This window comes from Notolepis coatsorum, assembly GCF_963971535.1.
Source record: "Notolepis coatsorum genome assembly, contig: SCAFFOLD_4403, whole genome shotgun sequence".
NCBI classification, from domain to species: Eukaryota; Metazoa; Chordata; class Actinopteri; order Aulopiformes; family Paralepididae; genus Notolepis; species Notolepis coatsorum.
Window position 1 is genome coordinate 1 of NW_028172458.1, and position 13,473 is coordinate 13,473.

A 13,473-nucleotide genomic window follows, 5' to 3' on the forward strand; every position below is an offset into this window, starting at 1 on the left:
CTTGGGAGAAAAACTGCTTTCACTTGTTTAGCTCGCGGAACCCCCTGTATGCAAAACCGCGTATACTGGCGGCTCCCATGTGTTTTGTAGTGATATCTTCCACTTGCTTTCATTTTTGGAGAACTCACACCTCTTAACATGTTGTATGACCTGGTGCCTTGTGACCCCGATAGCTGCATCGTTTTTTCTGTTTGCAATTATCTGCATAGAGAGTTTCAAAATAGAAGCCTGAACCCAGGTGGTGGCTGGAGCAGAGGTTGACTGCTCATGAGTCATATTGTTGGAATGTGTGTTGAAAAATAAAGATGCTCTACTCAAGTACTGTGTTGACTCAGTCAAGCGCGTACAACAGACCGTTTCTATTATAGGTTTCAGTTTTCCCTTTACTTTGAAGCACAGCAACCGGATTTTTTAACATTCGGTACGCTTGTTGTTGCTTGTGATCTGAACGCCGTGCTGCAGCAGTGTGTTGGCTGTACTCCCTGGCAGCCCATGGGCTCAAGTGGCGTGTTGGTGGGAAAGGACACTCACTGTTTGTCCTCAGGGTATAGATAACACGATTATTCATGAGCTGGAACACTGCTATAGATGACCTTGGTAAATACCCGACCCATTTCAAGCCTCATTTGCATAGGCTTCTGTGCATTTTTCCAGAACTTCATGAAGAGAATAGAGAATTCATAAAGCGGCCAAATACTTGCGGAGCGAGAGCTCCTGACCTCCACGTTCCTCGTTGTCTACATTTAAACCCAATTGTGTTTTCACACTCTCGCTGTGATACGGTGTGACCTGAGTCACACACACACGATGACCTGGCTGGATTCTAATCAGCCGGCCTGCCTGGAGAACGCTGGCTCTCACAGTGGCTGTTTGAGAGGATCTAGAGCTTATTGATTCACGTCCAGTTGGATACGGATGGGCCTCGTACCTCGTTACCAGAGTATAGGCGAGCGCTACCCAGGAGCGACGCTTTACGGTGTGAGATTCATGTCCCCCTTGTCCCCGTCCCCACTATGGTTCTCCGCCGTGGTCAGTTGAAAGTTATATCGATCATCATATGGTGTCATTGCTATTCAAATGTACGAGAGAGAGAGATCCATAGGAATACTTTGCGAGCCGTGATGGACTTTAGTAGTACGCTAGCGGCACAGCAGCCCGGCAGGTCATTGTGGACGGGGCACTTTTTGGATTGTTTTCTTTCAATCGTTGCTTGGTAAGGTCAGGTCCTGTGTGAGGAATTAGTTTCACTCTTAAAGGGATGTCTGTGGGGCCTACGGATTGAACTAGCACTGCAGCAATCAGCATGCAGCGCTATCAGCAAAATCAGCCTGGGACTATAGCAGCTGTAGCGACTAGCGCTAATGCAGCCAGGAGCCCCCCCCCCCCCTCAACCCCACCCCCCCCCCCCCCCCATCCGACACACTTTACCGCATGACCTTGAGATACACCTGGCAAGATACGCCGACATGTATGCACACATACACACACACACACATATACACACATACACACATACACACATACACACATACACACATACACACATACACACATACACACATACACACATACACACATACACACACACACATACACACATACACACATACACACATACACACATACACACACACAGACACACACACACACATACACACATACACACATACACACATACACACATACACATACACACATACACACACACACATACACACATACACACATACACACATACACACATACACACATACACACATACACACATACACACACACACACCTACACACCTAGTCTTACATTGCTTCCACTTCCACAGGCATTATCCGGCACACCTGGTCAATTCTGCGTATCTCAGCACAGCAGCACCTTATATTTAGAAAGTTCTATATACTGTGAATTATCTGTGAATATACATACTGAAGCATTATATACATATCCATATTATTATGTCCTATATTATGCTATTATTCTATATTCTTATATTTACAATGTTCTATTGTGAATACTCTGTGAATACACATACTGTATTGCACACACATATCTGATCCTTGGCACATTCCATTAAATCAAACCCACCTCTGATTATATTTGACAGCCCATTCACTCTTGTATATGTTTTGCCTAGTGTGTACTAGCTTAATTTTTTTTCTTGTTTCCTTTTTTTCCTTATTTTTTTTTCGCGTACTTTATCTACTGTATAGTAGCACAAGTATGGCGTCGACAACAAACATTTCACTGCACATTGTACTTGTACGATGGAGCATGTGTCAAATAAACCTTGATTTGATTAGACACAGACACACTCACATAGCGCTATACATGGAGAATAAGTGAGTGTAACTGCACTGCCAGGCTCTCTGCTGCTCTCTTACTCCAACAGCCTCTCTCTCTCTCTCTCTCTCTCTCTCTCTCTCTCTCTCTCTCTCTCTCTCTCTCTCTCTCTCTCTCGCTCTCTCGCTCTCTCTCTCTCTCTCTCTCTCTCTCTCTCTCTCTCTCTCTCTTTCTCTCTCTTCCAAATGCTCCAACACACCAGATAGAATCCATCTCATCCATGCTGCCAACCTTTCACCCCCTATAGCCACTCCTCTTGTACCAGCACCAGTCTGTGCAGGTCGTAAGCCTCTCTACTGGGCATGGCCTCCTGCAGAATGGCTGGAGAGCAGAGAGCCGTCCCAGTCATCCTAAAGGGCTGCCAGAGGAGGAGCAATAGGAAATCAATATTAACGTCCATGAATCAGCATCTGCTGGCCAGTGAGCAACACACAGCCTCCTCCATATCTGTCTGCCCCCTCCACCTCTCCACCCTCCATCCCGCATCCCCTCCACCTCTCTACCCTCCACCCCCTCAACCTCTCCCTCCACCTCTCCCTCCTCCATCCCCTCCACCTCTCCCTCCTCCCTCCCTCCACCTCTCCATCCTCCATCCCCCCCACCTCTCTACCCTCCACCCCCTCCACCTCTCCCTCCTCCATCCCCTCCACCTCTCCATCTCTCCCTCCTCCCTCCCCTCAACATCTCCCTCCTCCCTCCTGCTCTCAGCACAGTGGCTGGCCCTGGGAACAGAGCAGAGGTCTGATGACAGTGACACAGACATAGGCCTAGTCGTGAGATCAGGCTAGTGTTTGTTTATTTCCCAGGGTCTGTTTGGGATGAGCTTCTCTTCTCCCAGGCAGATGAGAGGTGCAGAGAAGGAGAGAAGCCTACTTGTGCTGAATATGGGTGTTGCACCCAGCTACCTTCCTCTGTTGGGAGGGAGGCAGCTGTTGCTGCACCAGGTCTCCTCTGGTGTTGACCAGAGAGGCGGAATGCTGCCATCTAGTGGTAGAAGCTTCCCCCTCTCACTCTCTCTCTCTCTCTCTCTCACTCTCTCTCTCTCTCTCTCTCTCTCTCTCTCTCTCTCTCTCTCTCTCTCTCTCTCTCTCTCTCTCTCTCTCTCTCTCTCTCTCTCTCTCTCTCTCTCTCCCCCTCTCTCTCTCTCTCTCTCTCTCTCCCCCCTAAGCTGTTTTCATACCCATGGCTGTTACTATCGTCAGCACTGTGCAGTGTGATGTTCATTACTTTTGTTTGAGATTGAGTGTGAGCTGGAGGTTCTACATAAATATTTGATTGTTATATTTGCTTGTGTTTGCCTTGCAGCTCTACCGGGCGTCTGCGCTGTTTGAAACTATTCGCCACGAGGCCCAGCACAGTACCGACTACAAGCTGTCTCTGTTCGACCTGCAGACCTCATCCTACCAGGCTCTCCAGAGGGTCCTGGTCAGCCTAGGTATGTCTGTTGTTTTGCTGTCTTTTGTCCTCGTCTCACATGGCTATGTTCTCCCGTTTAGACAGATTATAGAAGGCTATATCATTTTCCTATACTAATATACTGTACTATTGTACTAATAACACAAGTACTATGGTACTTTTTGAGAGAGAGAGAGAGAGAGAGAGAGAGGAGAGAGAGGGAGAGAGAGAGAGAGAGAGAGGAGAGAGAGGGAGAAAGAGAGAGAGAGAGGAGAGAGAGGGAGAAAGAGAGAGAGAGACTGTACTATAGTACTAATAACAGACTACATTTACTATAGTCATTTAGCTGACGCTTTTATCCAAAGCGACTTACAAGGTCTGTCAGACAGACAAACAGACAGACAGACAGACAGACAGACAGACAGACAGACAGACAGACAGACAGACAGACAGACAGACAGACAGACAGACAGACAGAGAGAGAGAGTAGGGATGACGTGCAATAAAGTTGGATCTGGCATCACAACGTAGCAAGTTTATAGCCCAGCCCACTGATCCACAAGCCACAAGGATGCTCTAGGTAACAGACTTTGACATTAAAACACGTTAACCAGTGACCTGACCTGTGACCTCTACAGGCCACCACGACGAGGCCCTGGCGGTGGCCGAGCGGGGCCGGACGAGGGCCTTCGCTGACCTGCTGGTGGAGAGGCAGACGGGCCACCACGAGACGGACCCTTACACCCCAGTGACGGTGGAGCACATCCTGGACACGGTCAACAGCCAGCGTGCCCTGGTGCTCTACTTCTCCATGGCTGCTGGCTACCTATACAGCTGGCTGTTGGCTCCGGGAGCAGGTAAGAGCCCACTCTCTGCTCCTATGGGTGGACGATTGTATACTCAGGCATTAAAGCGTTCCGTCTTGGGACGGATATCCGTCCATTTGATTTGGAGATTCCGTCATTTGATTCGGAGTCGTGACGGATTTTAACCTGAGCCAATCAGAGGCGTCAAATATCCTTTTTTCCCCTACCGCGGCCGCACCAAACAGTCATTTGCGAGCAATCGGCAAATTCTCAGGCAAATGCAACCAACCAGAAGGCGAGATTGTTCTAAGTTTACAGCCCTTTCACCCGCCTCCGCTGTGCTCAGCACCAATGGGAAGCGCCCATTTTGAGACTCTCTAGCGTCTAGCTCTACTCGCGAGTAAACTTGACTCATCAACAACATGCAGCAACTTTTACGAGACCTCTGCCAGTGGGTCTTGGACTTCCTGACTGGCAGACCCCAGGTGGTGAGAGCAGGCAACTGCACCTCCTCATCCATCACCCTCAACATAGGGGCCCCCCAGGGCTGTGTTCTGAGTCCCCTCCTCTACTCCCTGTACACACACGACTGTGTGGCTCAGCGGAGTAGCAATACAATCGTCAAATTTGCTGACGACACAGTGGTGGTGGGCCTGATCTCTGCCAACGACGAGAGGGCCTACCTGGAAGAGGTCAAGGTCCTGGCGGGATGGTGCCAGGAAAACAGCCTCTCCCTGAACGTCAGCAAAACAAAGGAGATGATTGTGGACTTCAGGAGGTCGGGGGTCAAGGACTACAGCCCCCTCAGCATCGACGGGGCACCGGTTGAGAGAGTCAACAGCTTCAAGTACCTCGGAGCCTACATATCCGAGGACTTGACATGGACCACACACATTAACAGTGTGGTGAAGAAGGCACGACAACGCCTCTACTTCCTCAGGCGCCTAAGGAAGTTCCAAGTCAGCCAGAAGATCCTTAAGAACTTCTACTCATGTACAATAGAGAGCATCTTGACCGGCAACATCACCTCCTGGTTTGGGAATAGCACTGCACAAGACCGAAGCAGACTACAAAGAGTGACACGTTCAGCCGAACGCACAATTGGAGGGGGGCTCCCCACCCTCCAGAACATTTACTACAAGCGTTGCAAGGGCAAGGCTAAGAGAATCATTAAAGACTCCAGTCACCCGAACAACTGCCTCTTTGAACTGCTGCGGTCAGGCAAGCGATACCGGAGTCTCAAGGCGAGCACAGAAAGACTCAGAAGTAGCTTCTATCCCCAGGCCATCAGGCTGCTAAACGAACAATGAATGAACACTACACAACAACAACCACCAAACGCACATAGCACACACATCCACACGCACACACTCACTTTAAACAAACACACTGTAGCACCCACTCCACACACTTTATAGCACACACCCACTTTAAACAAACACACTGTAGCACCCACTCCCCACACTTTATATTTATGGATGAAGGATTGCACTACAACTCGTACACCTTACTGTAAATTGTACCTAAAATTGTACCTCATCCCATTTCTGCTTTGCACTAGATAGTACTGTACATTAGTACACTGCATAGTATTGTGTATTGTATATTATATGGTAACTCAGAACATTGTACATATGTCTATACCGAACACTGTGACCTCATTTTCTTCTTCTAAATTCATGCTATATTATGTTATTATGTTATTTGATACTATCTTGTCTAGCACAGTCTCTGGAGCGTAACAGTAAGAAGCATTTTGTATGAAAGTATTCTGTACTTCTGTATGACAACTATTAAAGAACTTGAACTTGTAAGTTCATTTGACTTATTCTAGTCTAAAGAAACATATATATTACTATTGCTATTGATACATCTAGGTAACGTGAATGCCACAAAACGAATGCCTTTTGTTAATCAGAACGTTATTTACGCGACAAGCAGTGTGTTGTTGTCGTTGTTGTTGTTGTTGGTGGTGTTTCGTGTGTGTGCTTGCGCCGCTCGCTTTCTGATAAATGTATGAATGTTGATAAATCTAGATAACGTTAATGCCACAAAACGAATGACTTTGTTAATCAGAACGTTATTTGCGTTATCAATTGTTTTTAAGCTCAATAAACGTCTTTCTCCCATTTGTCCGGGAGATCTCTGGGTAACAGTACTGTATATTTGCATATCATATATGTCACAAATGTAACATTACTATATACCTGTATGTCATGTATGTCACTATGAATTGAAAACGGGGGACCCTGATGTAAACAAGACGAACGTCTTTCTCTGGTCTGCATCCCCTTAACAATTGTGTGTATTGAGCTGTACTGTATTGTACCCATTCTGCAATCTGTTAAATATTGATTGATTGTTATTAACAGATTGCAGAATGGGTACAGTACAGCTCAATACACACAATTGTTAAGGGGATGCAGACCAGAGAAAGACTTTCGTCTTGTTTACATCAGGGTCCCCCATTTTCAGTTCATCATAACATATATGACACACATGACATACAGATAGACAATACTGCTACATCTATACATTTATGACATACCAGATTTACAAATACAGTAGCCTATTGTTTGTGATACAAAAATAGTCTAAAAAGAGTATATACATTTGACGAAGAAACTGTACATTGGATGTGGTTGGGTGGGATGGGGGGGGGGTTGTAACTATACATTGGATTATCGACAACCTTACTTGGTCCCAATAAGAGGGTCTCGTGTATTAAATAAAGTTTTCATTCATTCATTCACTCTGGATCTTGTAAATCCAGTAGCAATACACACAATTGTTAAGGGGATGTAGACCAGAGAAAGGCGTTTGTCTTGTTTACATCATCAGGGTCCCCCATTTTCAATTCATAGTGACATTTATGACATACACAACATACATGACATTTATGACATAGGGACATACATGCCTTACAGGTATATAGTAATAGTACTGTTACATTTTGTCACATATACGATATGCAAATATACAGTACTGTTACCCAGAGATCCTAACAGTAAATATATACATATGATGAGGAGGAGACTGTACATTAGGAGGGGGTGAGTGAGTGGGTGGTAAATAAATATATACAAACGGTGGGGAGGAGACTGTCCATTGTTGTTGTGGCATAATTGCGAAACGTGTTTAGTCCCTTGTTTGTATGATAACAAGCCGTTTAGTTCATGGTTCAAAGTGGGGAGGGGTGCTAGCTCGCCATCAATCAGAAGCTAGCCACAAGACTTGCATTCACGCTCTCCAGCACACAACAGTAGGGTCTATAGTCACAGTCAGGACAGTAGGCTCGCTCTACAAGTAGGCTCCCTTAAAACGCTAACACTATTAAAAAAAAATACAGTAGAGGTTAAAATAAGAATATGACTTGGCCAGAAAAAAAGTTCAGTCAGGAGATTTTTTTTTGCTTTAATCCCTGTATACTGTGTGCCTTACAAAATGTTCATTTGGAATGTGCTATATTTATATATATTTTTGTATCCACTTTTTCTCCTTATTTTCTATTTTTCTACCATCCCAATTTCGCTGTTTCCAATTCTCCCCTCCCCTGTCTTGAACGTTGCTCGCATATGCCCCCCACAGGTCGGTCGTAGGGAGGATAGAAGCCTTGCATCACGTGTCCCCTCCGGTACAAAATAACGGGTCAAAATACCCCCCCCCCCCCACCGGCACTAGCTGATGGCAAATGTAATCAGTCAAAACCGGAATCTCTTTCCGTCCTCCCTCCCACCCCACCAACCCCCTCCCCTCGGGGAGCGGCAGAGACTCACAGACTCAAGGCTAGAGTAACTTGTTTCAACAAATGTACATGTTGCTATTAATTAAGGGTTGTGCCATTATTGCTTTGCAAATGTAATAATCGTGAATGATTTTCTGTAATGAGTTGTATGTGTTTGTTTCTTAAAGCATCCTTGACTTCCAAGGACAACGATGGAAATAAGTCTTTGGCTTTTCGTTCCTCTCCTTGACAAAAGCAAATATGTGATGTAGTGATCTGTATATGTTTTATTGTCTAAAATAAATACCATACCATACCATACACGAGGAGGCAGCCTGTCACATCTTTTCACCTGCCAGCGTGGACTCTCATTGGCGAGGAGTAACGTGTGGGAGGCTCACACTACCCCCGCTATTTCCTGTCTCTGCTGTGCAGGCGTCCCCCAACCGACCTGTAGGAGTCGCTGTCCACAACGTCCAATCCCCACCCATCGACTTCCACCCGCTACCTCTGCCAATTGAGCCAGTATGACGGCCGGCCCAAGCCGGAGGCAACGCCGACAGCCGGATTTGAACCCGGTAGTCTCTTGCGTTGGTGACGAGCGCAATGTCCGCTGCGCCACCTATGCTATATTTATTATTTAGTTATTTGAGGTCTAACGGTCTGTGTTCAGCAGCAGGGATCTGAACCCAGGCCTGCCGCTCCACTGTGGTGGGGAGGTCTACTCCCTGCTGCGCCCGCTTCCCTCGGGGCATCTTCCAATGAACCATGATGACTGATAGTGACAGAGCCAAGCAACACATGCCATCAGGAGCAACAACAATCTCTCTCTTTCTCGCATTCTCTTTGTATTTCTTTCCTTTTTCCTTCTGTATATCTGTCTCTTTCTTATTATACACACGCACAAACATACAAACACAGATACAGACCCCCCCCCCCCCCCCCACACACACACACACACACACAAATCAAGTTCCAGCAGCGCTCTCAGCTGGACCTCTGACGACTCGCGCTGAAGAGAATAAATAACAAAACCAGCGGCTATACTCAACTATAGTCCAGGTCTGCCAGACAGCCGTGGCGTTTCCCCTGTGAGTGTGAGAGCATGAGAACCCTGACCTGTGGCCCCCACACTGAAGGTCTGATGATCTTTGATCAGCCCTACCTCCCCTCACAGGCTGACCATGACCTCTATCTGTGTGTGTCTCCCTGGCATGGCCTGCTATCTAGCTGGCAGGAAAACAACAGAGCCGGGCTCTACTCTAAACAGACATCTAATCGGTGGAGAGACTGAGGCCTTGTCCAGACTAAAACGATTTTGATCTGTTTCGTTTTCGTTTCGTTTTAAGGTTTCCGTAAAAATGAAAACGTCTCAAGATAATAAGTGCATGCCACAAATTTACAAAATAAATGTCTTTCCTGTTTCTTTTATTTTGAAAACCCCGACCGGAAGTGTTATAGTGTCTGTTGCTAGCAGCTTAACTTGGGTCGGCCGGTTCTGTGCTTTTCAAGCTAATGTAACGTTATTAGTTTCCAAAGGAGAGGAGAGAAAGACCGCGGCTCACATGCAGCTCAAACTACCTGCTGGAATAAATTAATTCATTGATGTTTAACTTGTCCCTGTGTGTGTCCAGTCATTTCGACTAGCAAACGTTGTCATAACATTACCTCAGGATACCACTGTCTATTGTATTTAGTTGGTTAGCTATTTAGCTAACAGCTTTATTTACTAAATTATGGAGGCTTTTTAATCGTCAAGGTAAGAGAGGATTTGTCATGATCAACTGAAAGCGTATGCTATGGAACAACATGTGCTTGGGTTTTCAGAAAAAAAAGGCCAGCTATGTGACACTAATCTCTAGTTAGTATCGTGTATCGCATCATGCGTGTGAGTGAGCATGTGTGTGCGCCTCGGTCGGGATTGTGTGTAAGCACAGCAGAGCCCCGCTCCGCTTCAGACAGATAGAGCACAGCATATGTAAAGCTGTAAAAGCCTGATCAAGCTCAATAGCTGTACTTGTCATTGTCGTTGTGATGTTTTCACACGCGGGGTAAGGGAGAGGTGGGCTATCGCGTCATCGGTTCAGGAGAAGACGCGTATCGCTTGTAAAGATGGTGACACAATGGGGGGCGTCTTCAGGCGTCTTTAGAATTGCGCACTCTGGAAGCTGGTATCAGAAAGTATTGTCTTCAGGCTGCCAGAACGCAGTTCCGTGTGGCAGAATGGTGCAAACGATCAAATACTTTGCCTAAAACGACCAAAATCTTTTAGTCTGGACATGGCCTGAGACTCTAATTGCTTCACTTGAGTAAAGCTTGTGTGCCATCTTACAGATCTGAGAAGACATACACAACACAACACACTACAATGAACACACATGTACTAGCTGACGTGTGCACACACACACACACACACACACACACACACACACACACACACACACACACACACACCACACATCCTACTCCTAATCTCCAAGTGCTATTACAGCCCCCCCCCCCCCCTTTCTCCTTGTAGTGTCAGCTGAGTGGCAGGCAGCAGATGGCACAGGCAGCCTATTCTTGTTTTTTATTGAACACAATTTGTTTTATTCATTCTGTTACTCAGTTGTTGTGCTACTACTAACTTAAACCTTCAATCATCCTATATGCTTCCTGGTGTAAGTGGGTTACGTGAACTGTATCAAAGAGAAGTATCATAAATAGTTTTTCCCTTCTTTATTAAACCCTCAATATCTCATGTCGGAAAGCAACCAGACTTACCCGCCTCCCCGTTCTCTCTGCTCCTTGCCTCTCTCTCTCTCTCTCTCTCTCTCTCTCTCTCTCTCTCTCTCTCTCTCTCTCTCTCTCTCTCTCTCTCTCTCTCTCTCTCTCTCTCTCTCTCTCTCTGCTCCTCGCCTCGCTCTCTCTCTATCTCTCTCTCTCTCTCTCTCTCCTCTCTCTCTCTCTCTCTCTCTCCCTCCCTCCCTCCCTCCTCCCCTCCACAGGCATCTTGAAGTTCCATGAGGTGTACCTGGGTGAGGGCGTGTTAGACACCGGCTCGGAGTTCCAAGAGAGTGGAGGCGGCGCAGGAGGCCTGGTCAGCGGCTCATCGCTGGAGCAGCATATCGGCAGTGCCCGGGAGCCCTGGGGGTGGAGTCGTACTACAGCAGGTGAGAGGCGCTTAAACAAAAGCGTGACACGTTTACCTCGCGACAGAAGAAAAAAGAAAAGGGCCACCTCGGAGAGGGTCCTTTCATCACACATGAGAGTGCAGGCGAGCACACAGGAAGGTATTATTCTGCCCCACCGCACCCTCTGATGATGGGAGGCCGGGAGCTCCTCGCCTAAACTACTCCACTCTGATCCCACTGGGAACAAATGAGATGGAATAATGGCCCTCCGGACTGCTGAGGAGAACACACCTAACAAACTCTAGAGGAGGAGGTGTGAGGAAACGGCGAAACAGCGGAAACTGACAGTAGGGAAGAAGAATGAGGGGAGAAAGAGGGGAGAGACACCAGGTGGAAATCAATAGGGTGAAAGTCAAAGAAGAGAGAGAGAGGGAGAGAAAGAGAGAGATAGAGAGGGGGGAGAGAGAGGGAGAGAGAGAGAGGGGAGAGTGGAGGAGAGACTTGACTTCAGACAATTGAGGGAAGAGAGCCAGTGCGAATCTGCACGATTAGAGAGATGCAAGGGAAGGAGGGATATTGACCACTGAAAGATCTCCCATCGACATCCATGGGTCTGACAGTGGATTTGAAGTTTGCCCAGGTTCCTCTAGTTGGCTGTTTGATCCATCGCACGCAGCCGGTTCGCCCAGTGCCAACCTCTCGCACCCAAGCAGTCTGCCCCATTCCCAGCTCATTTACCGCTCCAATGGGAGGCAGCACACACACCACCGCGCCTGGATGGGCACAATATGGCACCACTTACCGCCTCATTCATTCTCCACAGTACAGAGAGAGAGAGAGAGAGAGAGAGAGAGAGGAGAGAGAGAGAGAGAGAGAGAGAGAGAGAGAGAGAGAGAGAGTGTAAGAGATAGGGAGGGAAAAGGAGAGAGAAGTAAGAGAGAGGGAGGGACGGAAGGAGAGAGAGAGAGGAGGAGGAGGATTAGAGTATAGAGTTAGACCGATAGTGTGGTGTTACTGGACAGAAGTGGTCGTGATAGAATAAATTTTACAAAAAAAAATCCTGAAAATCAAGTTGCTTTGATTTTATGATATGTCACACGGACTCTTGGTATCAGATTTTACTATTGATGATCTGATACAGATACCCTGTTTTAGCCCGGTTTCCACCCTGTATCCCATACTGCTATTCAGTACTAGGGATGGGCATGTTTAAGACAAATCCAGATCGATTGATCGCATGCTATACTCGAGTGATCATGTATTACTCGTAAAGGGGGAAAAAAAAATATATATAAAATTAAATAAAAAAAAATAAGATATATATATATATATCTTATTTTTTTTTTACTTAATTTTGTTCATTCACGTATATGTTTAAGAAACCAACAGTTATAATCTTACACATACATGTGAAACAAAATATGTAAAAATGTATTAATAATTTAAGATTTTCTCATAGCTACGAGTAATCGATTAAGATTACTCACGCCCATTCCTAATCAGTACTGCTCTATATCCCAGTACTGCCATCAGTACCGCTCTATATCCCATACCACTATCAGTACCGCTCTATATCCCATACTGCTATCAGTACCGCTCTATATCCCATACTGCTATCAGTACCAGCTCTATATCCCATACTGCTATCAGTACCAGCTCTATATCCCATACTGCTATCAGTACCGCTCTATATCCCATACTGCTATCAGTACCGCTCTATATCCCATACCACTATCAGTACCGCTCTATATCCCATACCACTATCAGTACCGCTCTATATTCCCATACTGCTATCAGTACTGCTCTATATCCCATACTGCTATCAGTACCGCTCTATATCCCATACTGCTATCAGTACTGCTCTATATCCCATACCACTATCAGTACTGCTCTATATCCCATACCACTATCAGTACCGCTCTATATCCCATACCACTATCAGTACCGCTCTATATCCCATACCACTATCAGTACTGCTCTATATCCCATACTGCTATCAGTACCGCTCTATATCCCATACTGCTATCAGTACCGCTCTATATCCCATACCACTATCAGTACCGCTCTATATCCCATACCGCTATCAGTACCCGCCCTACTG

General features: G+C 46.4%; 1 protein-coding gene across 1 annotated transcript; it reads left to right on the forward strand.

The window, feature by feature from the left end:
- Nucleotides 1-2,732: 2,732 nt before the first annotated feature.
- Nucleotides 2,733-11,411, forward strand: LOC311248053 (tetratricopeptide repeat protein 28-like; the record flags this gene model as incomplete). The annotated part of the gene is made up of 5 exons (XM_084339015.1): nucleotides 2,733-2,754; nucleotides 3,043-3,107; nucleotides 3,640-3,769; nucleotides 4,368-4,586; nucleotides 11,247-11,411. Coding segments are annotated over 5 exons (601 nt in total), but the record flags the coding sequence as incomplete, so codon positions are not given.
- Between the last annotated feature and the right edge of the window lie 2,062 nt (nucleotides 11,412-13,473).